General features: G+C 43.1%; 1 protein-coding gene and 1 long non-coding RNA gene across 2 annotated transcripts in view; both read left to right on the top strand.

Annotated features, from left to right (window-relative positions):
* aldh9a1b (aldehyde dehydrogenase 9 family, member A1b) overlaps positions 1–13164 on the top strand; it is a 34050-nt gene that overhangs the window by 14053 nt on the left and 6833 nt on the right. Inside the window, exons 4-5 of the mRNA XM_034182791.1 lie at positions 9457–9591; positions 12479–12675. Of these exons, the coding sequence (XP_034038682.1) occupies positions 9457–9591; positions 12479–12675 (332 nt within the window). The remainder of the gene's footprint in view (positions 1–9456; positions 9592–12478; positions 12676–13164) is intronic.
* LOC117521488 lies at positions 7324–7597 on the top strand. The gene is made up of 2 exons (XR_004563952.1): positions 7324–7438; positions 7477–7597. It is a non-coding gene; the product is annotated as an uncharacterized LOC117521488 (long non-coding RNA).

The following is a 13164-nucleotide window of genomic DNA, read 5'->3' as shown; positions in this document are numbered from 1 at the left end:
CTTGTAATGTCAGCGTTTAGTTTGACTTCGTTTGACCAGCTGAATGTTTTCACACAGTACAGAAGCCAGTTTGTGAGCACTGCAGGGGAGGAGAGATGCACCTCCTCTGCGGCAGTGCTGGTGTGTGGTTTGGGGCTTCTGCACCTGATGTGGTGAGTGCTGCCGTGGTGATACCGTGGTGCTGGCTGACCAAGAAGAATTACCAGCGCACGGCAGTGATCGTGGTGTTGTTCCAGCCCTGTGCGCACATGAGGAGACAGTTGCTGCACAAAAAGTCTGGCTGGAGCTGCAGCATTCTGTCCATTAACTCTGAAGGGCTTGCTGTCCTCCAGCCTGTACAGAGAGAAAAGCCTGCTGACGCTTTCAGCGACAGTTCAGAAGTTTTGAGGAAGTGATCCTTGATCACTGCGTATTTGTTCACAGCGGGGGGGCTTTGCAGGAGTGCGATCAGCCTCGTTTGTTTCCGTGGAGCTGCTGACGGCCGACACGACATAAAATATTATTTTGTGTCGTCTGCTGTGAGCTCTCAGAGCGAACTGTGCCTCCATTTGTGCAAACCATGCAACAGTTTACAGAAGTGGGACTTTGAGCATCAAGTGTGGAAAAACGTTCCAGCAGCAGTGGACATTCGAGTGTGAACAGCTTTGATCCACAGAGGTGACATACAGTAGTGTTCAGAATAATAGTAGTGCTATGTGACTAAAAAGATTAATCCAGGTTTTGAGTATATTTCTTATTGTTACATGGGAAACAAGGTACCAGTAGATTCAGTAGATTCTCACAAATCCAACAAGACCAAGCATTCATGATATGCACACTCTTAAGGCTATGAAATTGGGCTATTAGTAAAAAAGTAGAAAAGGGGGTGTTCACAATAATAGTAGCATCTGCTGTTGATGCTACAAACTCAAAACTATTATGTTCAAACTGCTTTTTTAGCAATCCTGTGAATCACTAAACTAGTATTTAGTGGTATAACCACAGTTTTTCATGCTTTCTTCACATCTGCGAGGCATTAATTTTGTTGGTTTGGAACCAAGATTTTGCTCGTTTACTAGTGTGCTTGGGGTCATTGTCTTGTTGAAACACCCATTTCAAGGGCATGTCCTCTTCAGCATAAGGCAACATGACCTTTTCAAGTATTTTGACATATCCAAACTGATCCATGATACCTGGTATGTGATATATAGACCCAACACCATAGTAGGAGAAACATACCACATATCATGATGCTTGCACCACCATGCTTCACTGTCTTCACTGTGAACTGTGGCTTGAATTCAGAGTTTGGGGGTCGTCTCACAAACTGTCTGTGGCCTTTGGACCCAAAAAGAACAATTTTACTCTCATCAGTCCACAAAATATTTCTCCATTTCTCTTTAGGCCAGTTGATGTGTTCTTTGGCAAATTGTAACCTCTTCTGCACATCTTTTATTTAACAGAGGGACTTTGCATGGGATTCTTGCAAATAAATTAGCTTCACACAAGCGTCTTCTAACTGTCACAGCACTTACAGGTAACTCCAGACTGTCTTTGATCATCCTGGAGCTGATCAATGGGTGAGCCTTTGCCATTCTGGTTAATCTTCTATCCATTTTGATGGTTGTTTTCTGTTTTCTTCCACGCGTCTCTTGTTTGTTTTTTTTTGTCCTTTTTAAAGTATTGGAGATCATTGTAGATGAACAGCCTATAATTTTTTGCACCTGCATATGTTTTCCCCTCTCCAATCAACTTTTTAATCAACCTACGCTGTTCTTCTGAACAATGTCTTGAACGTCCCATTTTCATCAGGCTTTCAAAGAGAAAAGCATGTTCAACAGGTGCTGGCTTCATCCTTAAATAGGGGACACCTGATTCACACCTGTTTGTTCCACAAAATTGACGAACTCACTGACTGAATGCCACACTACTATTATTGTGAACACCCCCTTTTCTACTTTTTTTTTTTTTTTTTTTACTAGTAGCCCAATTTCATAGCCTTAAGAGTGTACAAATCATGAATGCTTGGTCTTGTTGGATTTGTGAGAATCTACTGAATCTCTTGGTACCTTGTTTCCCATGTAACAATAAGAAATATACCGAAAACCTGGATTAATCTTTTTAGTCACATAGCACTACTATTATTCTGAACACTACTGTATGAAAACAGAAAACCCAGTGTGATCAGCTGGAGAGAAGGTGAATAATTACAGATGAACTGTCAGGAAAATGATGGTCTGAGATGATGGACAGAGAGGTAATTACTGGTTGTTTAAACTGTGCACGTTCAAGTGGTCTGGAAGGTGGTGCTCATTTAACAAGTGGAGACTAACTGTGTGTGTGTGTGTGTGTGTGTGTGTGTGTGTGTGTGTGTGTGTGTGTGTGTGTGTGTGTGTGTGTGTGTGTGTGTGTGTCTGATCCATGTACACAGTGCATGTGTGTGCGTGAGGTGATCAGAAACAGCAGGGTTTTGGAAAAAAAAGGCAAAGAGAGAGAGACAGTGCTATCTCTCTCCCTCTCTCTCTCCCCCTCTGTCTCATACGCGCACATTTCAGGTGTACAGACAGCGATTAGAGTTTGGTGTTTGAGAGATTTGAGAAATATTTGGTGTGTTTGCAGTGTGTATTATTTTGGTGGCATATTTAGTGTGTGTGTGTGTGTGTGGTGTTTTTTTTTTTTTTTTTGTACAAATCAGGCATCTTATGGAATGTTGAGTAAGCGTTTGTTTTTTTTTTGTTTTTGTTTTTTTTTAATTGGACCAAGACGGAGCGCACAGCATGTCGTCAGAGTCTGTTGGGATGGTCCTTTTCACCACGCTATCACACAAGTGTAAACAATACTGAGACAACCAACCAGTAATGTCACATAATTACCTTTTAGGCACCACCCTGTGCGATAGTTGATGGAAGAAGGATGACCAAGATTCAGTTCATTTCTCAGTTGACCGTGTCGCCTTTATTACAGAGAATGTGCCAAAGTAACACAGTCCCTGGTTCATGCTTTGTTTGCCCTAGCAATCAGACAGAGTCTGGGTACCTGTCAGGTGCTGTAATCAGGAACCCCGTCTTCCTCTTCCTGAACCCATATATACTTCCCTGAGTTTCTATTCTAGACATTGCGTCACTACGCTAAGATGTTGTATTCTTTCTTGATTGGTCCACTTCTCGTCTTGCGCGCAGTGCAGCCTTCCCATCCTTGCTGATTGCATCCTTCCTTTATCTAATAAGGACTTGATCATGCACTCATCACGCAGTTCCCAGCTGCTTTTCCCAGAGAGTTGATCATACACAGTCAGCTCTCTCTCACGCATGTTATTGCTGAACATACATTCCACAGTAAGGATGTCTTGTATTCTACCTGAGATTACCAAAGCCTTGTACACATTGTCAACGTACCTTATTCTCTTTCTAGGCCACGAATGAGTCACACAGTTTTCAGACTCACTTTTATTGTCACTCGACCCTTAAGCCCCGTTTACACATAGACGGTAAACTCTCCTGGAAGCGTCCCGGCAGAGATTTTGCCCCCTCCGGGCCGTCTTAAGGATCAAACGCCATAGTTAACGCCGGTGCACGGGGGCGTGGTTTGGTTCCGGCTTCACCAGGAATTGTCGAAAAAATTATTCAACATGTCGAATAATTCCGGGAGCGCTCCCGGAGAAGTGGCCTGACGACGGAGACAACGCGAACAACAGCGTTTGATACTTTTTAATCGCCGTGTCACCTCGCCCCTTCCTGTAGTGCCGCAGTTTACACCGCCGTAATTGGCAGCCGGCGTTGTATCCCTAACCAACGGCGTGTAAAACGGCGATAGAGCCCACATCGGCGTCCTCAAAGGTGTTTTAACCGGCGACAGAGGCAGACAAAACGGCGGTGCTAGCGGACAGTACGCTGTTCTAAATGCCACCTCCCGGTTAACGGTGTTCCAAACGGCCAATAGGCGGCGGTCTCCAGTATGCCTCCTAAAATAAAACTGGCAGCGGCAAGGACTTACCAAGAGGTCTGGTTCAGAAGCAGAGGGTAGCCCTGTGGTGGAGATGGAGCAACATGTTGAGGAGGGGAAAAGGAGAGAAAAGAAAAGGCTGAGAGATGAGCTCCCTCCCCCTGCACTGACAGCTGCTTCAGCCTATTATACTCTGGGGGCGGTGCCTATATGCAAAATTTCCTGGAGTAACGCAGGATTTGCCTGGATAAATCCAGCGGTACACAGGGCATTATCGGTGGCAGCAGAACACCGCCGTTCTCACGCGTGTCTTAACCTGCGATTGTAAAGGATAGAACTGGGTATTAACCCCCGTTGCCTGACGTGTGCCGGATGCTACGGCGTCAAAACTCCGCTTTATTCAGTGGATTTAGCGGCGTTTTATCCGCGTATTTGCGGCTAGTACGGCGCTCAAAACGTCGGTGAAATGCTCCGCCCCTTTCCACTGTGAAAACAGCCGGAACTACCGCAAACTTCGGTCTACGTACTACCCGCCGACAAAACCGTCTATGTGTAACCTGGGCTTTACAGGCAGAACGAAATGCAGTTTCTCCAGGTCTCGGTGTAGTTAACTGGGACAATTTTTTTAACCTATTGTATAAACTTTTGCAATATAAATTTTTGCAATGTGCGATATGCGCACCCCTGTGGCCATAGAATATATATACAAGGCACAGGGTTGGCAGCAGCAACAGCGTTAGAGTATTAAGAAGATGACAATGTGCATGTAGTGCAGTGTTCACAGTTTGGTGGTGGATGTTGAAGTATTCAACAGACTGACAGCATTCGGGTAGAAGCTGTTTTTCAGTCTGGACGTTTTTGCTGCACAGCCTCCTTCGAGGGAAGGGGTGTGAACAGACTGTGCGCAGATGGTGGGTGGAGTCTCCAAGGATGCAGGTGGCTTTGTCTCTACATCTGGAGATGTAGATGTCCTCAGTGGGTGGTAAGCTGCATCCGATGGTCCTCTGTGCAGACGTCACCACCCGCTGCAGCGTTTTTTTCTCCGCCACCGTGCAGCCACCATACCACACAGGGAGGCAGCAGGACAGGACACTCTCCACTGCACAGCTTTAGAAGGCCCTGAGGACCTCGGTGTTCAGTCCGGCCCTTCCCAATTTCCTCAAAAAATAGAGATGTTGGTGGGCTTTCTTGATGACAGCCATGGTATTGGTGTGCCAGGTGAGAGTGTTGGAGAGGTGGACTCCAAGATACCTGATGGAGGAGACAATCTCCACCGCAGCTCCGTTGATGTAGGGGGGCGGGGGGTGGGGGCTGACCTGTGGACGTCAACAACTATCTCCTTGGTCTTCTGGGTGTTGAGGATGAGGTTGTTGTCTCCGCACCACCGTGTCAGGTTCTCCACTTCTCGCCTGTACGCTGTCTCATCCCCTTGGCTAATGAGCCCAATCACTGCTGTATCGTCTGCAAACTTAACAACAAGATTATTCTTGTGCTGGGCTCTGCAGTCGAAGGTCGTCAATGTGTACAGCAGTGGACTGAGCACACAACCCTGGGGTGAGCCAGTGTTCAGGATGATGGTGGAGGATGAGGTGGTGTTGATCCTGACACTCTGTGGCCTCCTAGTCAGGAAGTCCAGGATCCAGTTGCACAGTGCTGAAGGGGCTCCTAGTTCAGCCAGCTTGGAAACCAGTTTCTGCGGGATGATGGTGTTGAATGCAGAAGTGAAGTCCAGGAACAGCAGCCTTGCATAGGAGTCCTTGTTCTCTGTGTGGGAGAGGGCCTGATGCACCACGGTGGAGATGGCATCAGCTGTGGACCGGTTTTGCCTGTACGCGTACTGGTGCTCATCTACAGTCACATCAATGGTCTGCTTCAGGCGCCTCATCACCAGTCTCTCAAAGCACTTTGTGGTGATGGGGGTGAGTGCAACTAGCCTGTAGTCGTTGAGGCATGATGGTACAGAGATCTTTGGCACAGGGATTATCCTTGATGTCTTGAGGCACAGCGGAAATCTGGCTTGGGACAGAGAGGTGTTGAATATATCCGCCAGAACCTCAGACAGCTGGTGTGCACAGTCTTTAAGGACCCTCCCTGGTATTCCGTCAGGGCCCGGGGCCATTCGGGGGTTGATCCTCTGCAGCACGTTCCTCACATCAGCTGTAGTGATGTTGCTAACTGGGGGGTCTTTGGGGGAGGGAGGGACTCAGGAGGGGAGTGGTGGTGTTGGACACCTCAAAATGCGCATAAAAGGCATTCAGAGTGTCCAGGAGTGCTGGGTCTGCAGAGCACTGTGCTGCATTGTTTATGTAGTCCGTGATGCATTTGATGCCCCTCCACATGCTCCGTGGGTCATTAGATTGGAGGTGGCCTTGAGCCTTGAGTGCATATGTGGACTTAGCTCGTTTTATTCCCGTCATTTCAGTTATCAACCATACAAAAAAGGGTCACATAGTAGGCAAATTCAGCAGAACACATTCAGACATGATCATATAGGAAGAAGAACACAGTCAACCTTGTACCAATCAACATACAATGAGTAAAGTATGTACATTAAGTACATACATTAATTATATTAACAATTCTCAATCAGACAGTGAGGATTCTGATGATGAAGGAGATGATCCCTCTTTAGTTCTGGACGAGGAACCAGAGCAGGTGGATCCACAGACGTGCTCACACATCTCCACAATGGGTCAGATCACGTGCTTCTGTTTGCAGCTGAGCTCTGTCCCAGTGCTGAGTCCTGGAATGCATAGATGCAGACACACACTGCTCCAGCAGTGGCTCCAGGTGCATTTTGCTTAAAGCGTGAAGATCAATGTTAGCTTCGGTTTCGTTTTGTTCCTTTATCATCCCTTTTGCGCTCTTGATTCCCAGGCTATTCGGTGATAAAGCTCATTTGTCCACCTTTTCTCAACAATTTGTAACTTTTTTTCTTTTTTCCCTTTGTTCAGGAATCCTCATATGCCGTGTGACCGGGCCCTTAGATGCATTTGACAGCAGCAAGGAACATTAATTCCATTACCCTCAATTTTTTTTTTTCCTTTATGTTAAGGGCAATTGATTTGGGTTATACTCCGTAGTCATTGAGGGGACTGAATTTAATGTTAAATATTACTGCTTTATATAGCCAGCAGAGTTAGTGATAAATATTACTGCCTTATATAGCCAGCAGAGTTAGTGATTGATATAGGTAACAGATTACCTATTTATTTATTTATTGTCATTCTTGGAACTGGAAAATCAATGGTTATTCTTTCAGGGGATGACGCACTCGGCAGATGAGCTCCTTGTTGGTGGGTGTCAGCAGTGTTGTCGGTAACCGTCAACAGCCAACAATCTGCCATATATTCTTTTATGATTCCAAGTGAAAACCATGTGGTAAAAATTAGCGGGTAACTGAGTTAAAATCTTGAACAACATATGCTACATAGTGTAGGGAATGAAATACCCCCTGGAGATTTCTGCAACCTACAATCTTTAATAAATAAACTAACTGCACTTAAATGTACTTTGGGTACCATGTACAACAATTTTCAAGCACATCCAGATCAGTTTGGATTGGATTTATTTTTCAGTAAAAGTACATGTCCATAAAATGCATAAAACAACCATGCCAAGGTTGGCACAGTAAAACATAAAACCTATTTCCATTGTGGTCCTCTGAGATGGAGAATATAATTATATTTATTTATTAATTTATTTAAAAATAAATAAATTAAATAGACCGGGCTGCAAACCCACAATTCCCACATTAAAGTCTGAACAGTTTACCACTGAACTATTCAGCACCTGCTACAACAACTGCAGAAGAACGATCTTTCAATTGAGCAACCTTTGAATTGTACTTATCCCTCCCCCACCAAAATACATCAAAAAATTTAAAACATCCTTCCTGCGTATTTGTAAAAGAATAGGTGGATTTCCTAATCCAGACCAAACTGTTTAAACAAGGACTAAAAGTCTGTGGAAAGATGATGAGGACACTGTACACATAAAGTGTTTCTTCGGGTTCTTTCGTCACTTGGATGTTACATCACTTCCAGGTCTATCCAGGCAAAACGCCGCTCTGCTCCGGTCTAGCCACCACCATCTCTGGCCTTGATCATGTTCTTCTGTGAAACAGAGAACCGTCTGAACCTCTGGGATGCTACTCTCAGCGACTGTACTGGGGAGGGATGCCGAGTAGATGGAAGAAAAAAGTTCATTGTGATTATTATTATTTTTATTATTGTGTTGATTATTATTATTATTTTTTTTTTTTTCAATTTGTGGGCAACCAAGTAGAATCTTTCTTTTTCAGGCAATGTTTTTCCTAGTCTCTTCTGCCTGTGAAGGTGAAAGAAATCGCTTTAATCTATATTAAGTGGCCTTGGTGCGTGCGTGCGTATGGCTTTGATCACGCAGAAACTGGGGAGAGCTGGCATTTGCCGTTTGGTATGCTTATGTATATTGGGTCAAGAATGAACATTTTGAAAATGGAAAGTTGATAGGACTAATATTTTCTTAGAAGTTGCAATTTTAGCAAACCAGTAAACAATGGACATTGTGCTGCAATGCACCATGGAAGTTCAGGGTTTTGGAGTTTAAATGTTGTTATTGTGGTTCATGTTAGTTTAACACTGTTGTTAGTGTTATTAATTTGTTGTGTTTTTTGTAGTTCAATTGGTCGAGTCAGTTTGTTGTTACCATGAGTGAAAGGAGTATTGTCTTCTGCCACCGTCTCTTTGTGCGTATGTAAAAATTAAAAGCACGTTACATAATAATTTCATAATTAACAGGAAATAAAAGGGTTGAGTTCCTCTTCTAAAAATTGTTGAGGTCTAAGATTCTAAAAACATTCTGGAATCACATGCCATTCCAACTCACTATAGAAACTTTAATTTATTACCACCCTTAAAAAATGTCAGCTACCTATTTTATAAACACTACCCAATCTAGAGCCCATGGATCCCCACAGGCAACACACTAGTTGATATTTTAAAAAGGCAAAGTGCTACAGCTTCTCTTCTGTTTGAATAAATAAAAAAATTCCTCTGTTGACACCCCCCTTCCCCCAAGCACCACCATGCTCTAAATTTCTGGGGACAGCCCCGAATGGTGTTTTAGTTTTGATGAGTGAAGAGGGGGAATATGTGCATCATGAACCCGTCTGTGTAAGGCGTATCTGAATATTGCACTGTATAAATGAAAAATTTTGCACTCCATTTTAGACCAGGTTTTTGGTGGTTTGTGATGGATTTGTTTTCTACTCCCTCACAACAGCAATGCACCCGACCACACCTCATTTTAAGACCAACATGTCTGTGGGTGCAGAGATAAGCACAAGTATATTTGCTATTTAAACAATGAGGGCACTGTGACTGAAAATATCAACTGTGTCGACTGGAAACTAGCAACAGCACTTGCGCCAGGTATAAAATACAACATAATTTCTACCCTGTTCTGTAACATCTGAGTGGTCTTCATGATCATAACATTATTGCTGTCATTTTTGAATAGCTGTCACCCTTTTTTTTTTTTCCTCCTGTGTAGGTCAGCATGTGCAGTTGTCCGGGGGATCCTTTGCCTACACACGGAGAGAGCCTCTGGGAGTCTGCGTTGGCATTGGTGCTTGGAATTACCCATTCCAGATAGCTGCCTGGAAATCAGCTCCAGCTCTGGCCTGTGGTATGACATTGTTCTCACAGGCTGGCTTTAAATACACATATTGATAATTATAGTTGGAAACTGTCAGAACTGTCAGAAATCAAGTACAACCCCAATTCCAATTAAGTTGGGACATTGTGTGAAATGTAAATAAAAACAGAATACAGTGATTTTCAAATCCTCTTCAACCTATATTCATTTGAATACACCACAAAGACAAGATTTTTAATGTTCAAACTGATAGACTTTTTTGTTTTTGTTTAAATATTTGCTCATTTTGAAATGGATGCCTGCAACACATTTCAACAAAGCTGGGACAGGGGCAACAATGCTCAAAGAACACCTGTTTGGAACATTCCACAGGTGACCAGGTTAATTGGAAACAGGTGAGTGTCATGATTGGGTATAAAAGGAGCATCCCCAAAAGGTTCAGCCTTTCACAAGCAAAGATGGGGGGGAGGGTCACCACTTTGTGAACAACTGCGTGAAAAAATAGTCCAACAGTTTAAGAACAATGTTTCTCAACGTTCAGTTGCAAGGAATTTAGGGATTCCACCATCTACAGTCCATAATATAATCAGAAGATTCAGAGAATCTGGAGAACTTTCTACATGTAAGCGGCAAGGCCGAAAACCAATATTGAGTGCCCGTGACCTTCGATCCCTCAGGCGGCATTGCATTAAAAACTCACATCATTGTGTAAAGGATCTTACCGCATGGGCTCAGGAACACTTCAAAAACCACTGTCAGTTAACACAGTTCATCACTACATCTACAAGTGCAAGTTAAAACTCTACCATGCAAAGCGAAAGCCATACATCAACAACATCCAGAAACGCCGCCGCCTTCTCTGGGACCGAGCTCATTTGAAATGGACAGACGCAAAGTGGAAAAGTGTGCTGTGGTCCGATGAGTCCACAGTACACTGGAAATCATGGACGCCGTGTCCTCCGGACAAAAGAGGAAAAAGGACATCCAGATTGTTACCAGTGCAAAGTTCAAAAGCCAGCATCTGTAATGGTTTGGCGGTGTGTTAGTGCCCATGGCATGGGCAGCGTACACATCTGTGATGGCACATCAGTGCTGAAAGGTACATCCAGGCCATCCAAGCAACATCTTTTTCAGGGCTGTCCCTGTTTATTTCAGCAAGACAATGCCAAGCCACATTCTGCACGTGTTACAACAGCGTGGCTTCGTAGTAAAAGAGTGCAGGTACTAGACTGGCCTGCCTGCAGTCCAGACCTGTCACCCATTGAAAATGTGTGGCACATTATGAAGCGCAAAATATGACAACAGAGACCCCGGAGTGTTGAACAACTGAAGTCGTACATCAAACAACAATGGGAAAGAATTCCACCTACAAAGCTTTAACAATTAGTGTCCTCAGTTTCCAAATGCTTATTGAGTGTTGTTAGAAGGAAAGGTGATGTAACACAGTGGTAAACATACCACTGTCCCAGCTTTTTGAAACGTGTTGCAGGAATCCATTTCAAAATTAGCAAATATTTGCACAAAAACAATAAAGTTTATCAGTTTGAACATTAGATATCTTGTCTTTGTGGTGTATTCAATTGAATATAGGTTGAAGAGGATTTGAAAATCATTGTATTCTGTCTTTATTTACATTTTACACAATGTCCCAACTTCATTGGAATTGAGGTTGTATTGTCTACAGTGCATCCAGAAAGTATTCATAGCACTTTTTCCACATTTCATTGTTTTTGCCTGATTGTAAAATGGAGTAAATTCATTTTTCCCCTCATAATTCTACACACAACACCCCATAATGACAACATGATTTTTTTTTTTTTTTTTTTTTTTTTGCAGTTTACTCAAAACAAAACTAAGATATCATATGTACATAAGTATTCATACCCTTTGCTCAGTATTTTGTTGATGCACCTTTGATAGCAATTACAACCTCAAGTCTTCTTGAATATGATGCCACAAGCTTGGGGCAACTATCTTTTGGCAGTTTTGCCCATTCCTCTTTGCAGCCCCTCTCAGGCTCAATCAAGTTGGACGGAGAGCGTCTGTTCACAGCCATTTTCATATCTTTCCAGAGATGTTCAATTTGATTCAGGTCTGGGCTCTGGCTGATCTGAATGCTTATGTACAAGTGATTTCTTAGATTTTTTTTTTATTTTTAAGAAATTTGCAAAAATCAAAAAATTCACATTGTCATTATGGGGTATTTTTCTGCAGAATCTTGAAGAAAAAATAAATTGCATCCATTTTGGAATAAGGCTGTAACAACAAAATGTGGAAAAAAGCCAACGCTGTGAATACTTTACGGATGCACAGTATATTTCTGTACTAAAGCTCTTTGTGAAAATGTCGACTACGCTGTTCTTGTGAACGTCTTGAACGTCCCATTTTCCTCAGGCTTTCAAAGAGAACAGCATGTTCAACAGGTGCTGGCTTCATCCTTAAATAGGGGACACCTGATTCACACCTGTTTGTTCCACAAAACTGACAAACTCACTGACTGAATGCCACACTACTATTATTGTGAACACCCCCTTTTCTACTTTTTTTTACTAATAGCCCAATTTCATAGCCTTAAGAGTGTGCATATCATGAATGCTTGGTTTTGTTGGATTTGTGAGGATCTACTGAATCTACTGGTACCTTGTTTCCCATGTAACAATAAGGAATATACTCAAAACCTGGATTAATCTTTTTAGTCACATAGCACTATTATTCTGAACACTACTGTATGTTGAGGATTAAGGGTCTTGCGTGGTAGTAACATGGTTCAGACAACCACGGTTTCACATTCCAGAAAACAGAATTTTGTTTTCTGAAAATAACATTCTGTATTCTTGAGGGTCTTTAGTTTGCCTTGGTCGAGGCACATAACTACTGCTTGTGATTGATCTTTTCTCTTGCGTGTCATCTGGAACAGGTAACTCCATGGTGTTCAAGCCATCCCCGGTGACTCCTGTGACCGCTGTCATGCTGGCAGATATCTACGCTGAGGCCGGGGCTCCAGACGGGCTGTTTAACGTAGTGCAGGGCGGCCAGGAGACCGGCCACTTCCTGTGCCACCATCCAGATGTGGCTAAAGTGTCCTTCACTGGGAGTGTGCCCACAGGCAAGAAGGTCAGTGCTGTTCTACTTGCCCCTTGAAAATAACATTCAATTCTACCAGTGTGCAACCTTGCCATTGTGTGTACACCTGATTCCATCAGATCTACTTCTGTCCCCCTACTTAGCTGACCTACTTAAACCCTACATACAGGCCTGGCCTCTGCATTCTCAGGGTGTAGGATTACTCTGTGTCCCTTGGGTGAACATAAAGTCTGTGGGTCATAGAGCTTTCTCTTATCATGCCCCTGTTCTGTGGAATAATCTCCCTGCTTCAATTAAAACAGTCAGATTCTGTAGAGACTTTCAAGTCCAGATTTAAGACGCACTTATTTTCCCTTTCGTATGACTAGCATACTGCCATAGTATGTTACTATGGTTTCTGCTCTTTTAAATTCATTTTATTAGTAAATGGAGCAGGTCGCTGCCTCTAAATCTAAATGAATTATAATAAATAATTATAATAATAATTTAATTAATTAAATCTAAATTAATATCTAAATT

The sequence above is a fragment of the Thalassophryne amazonica genome, chromosome 12 (genome assembly GCF_902500255.1).
Source record: "Thalassophryne amazonica chromosome 12, fThaAma1.1, whole genome shotgun sequence".
Lineage (NCBI taxonomy): Eukaryota > Metazoa > Chordata > Actinopteri > Batrachoidiformes > Batrachoididae > Thalassophryne > Thalassophryne amazonica.
The sequence above is the reverse complement of the archived record's forward strand: the minus strand, read 5'-3'. Positions and strand labels throughout refer to the sequence as shown.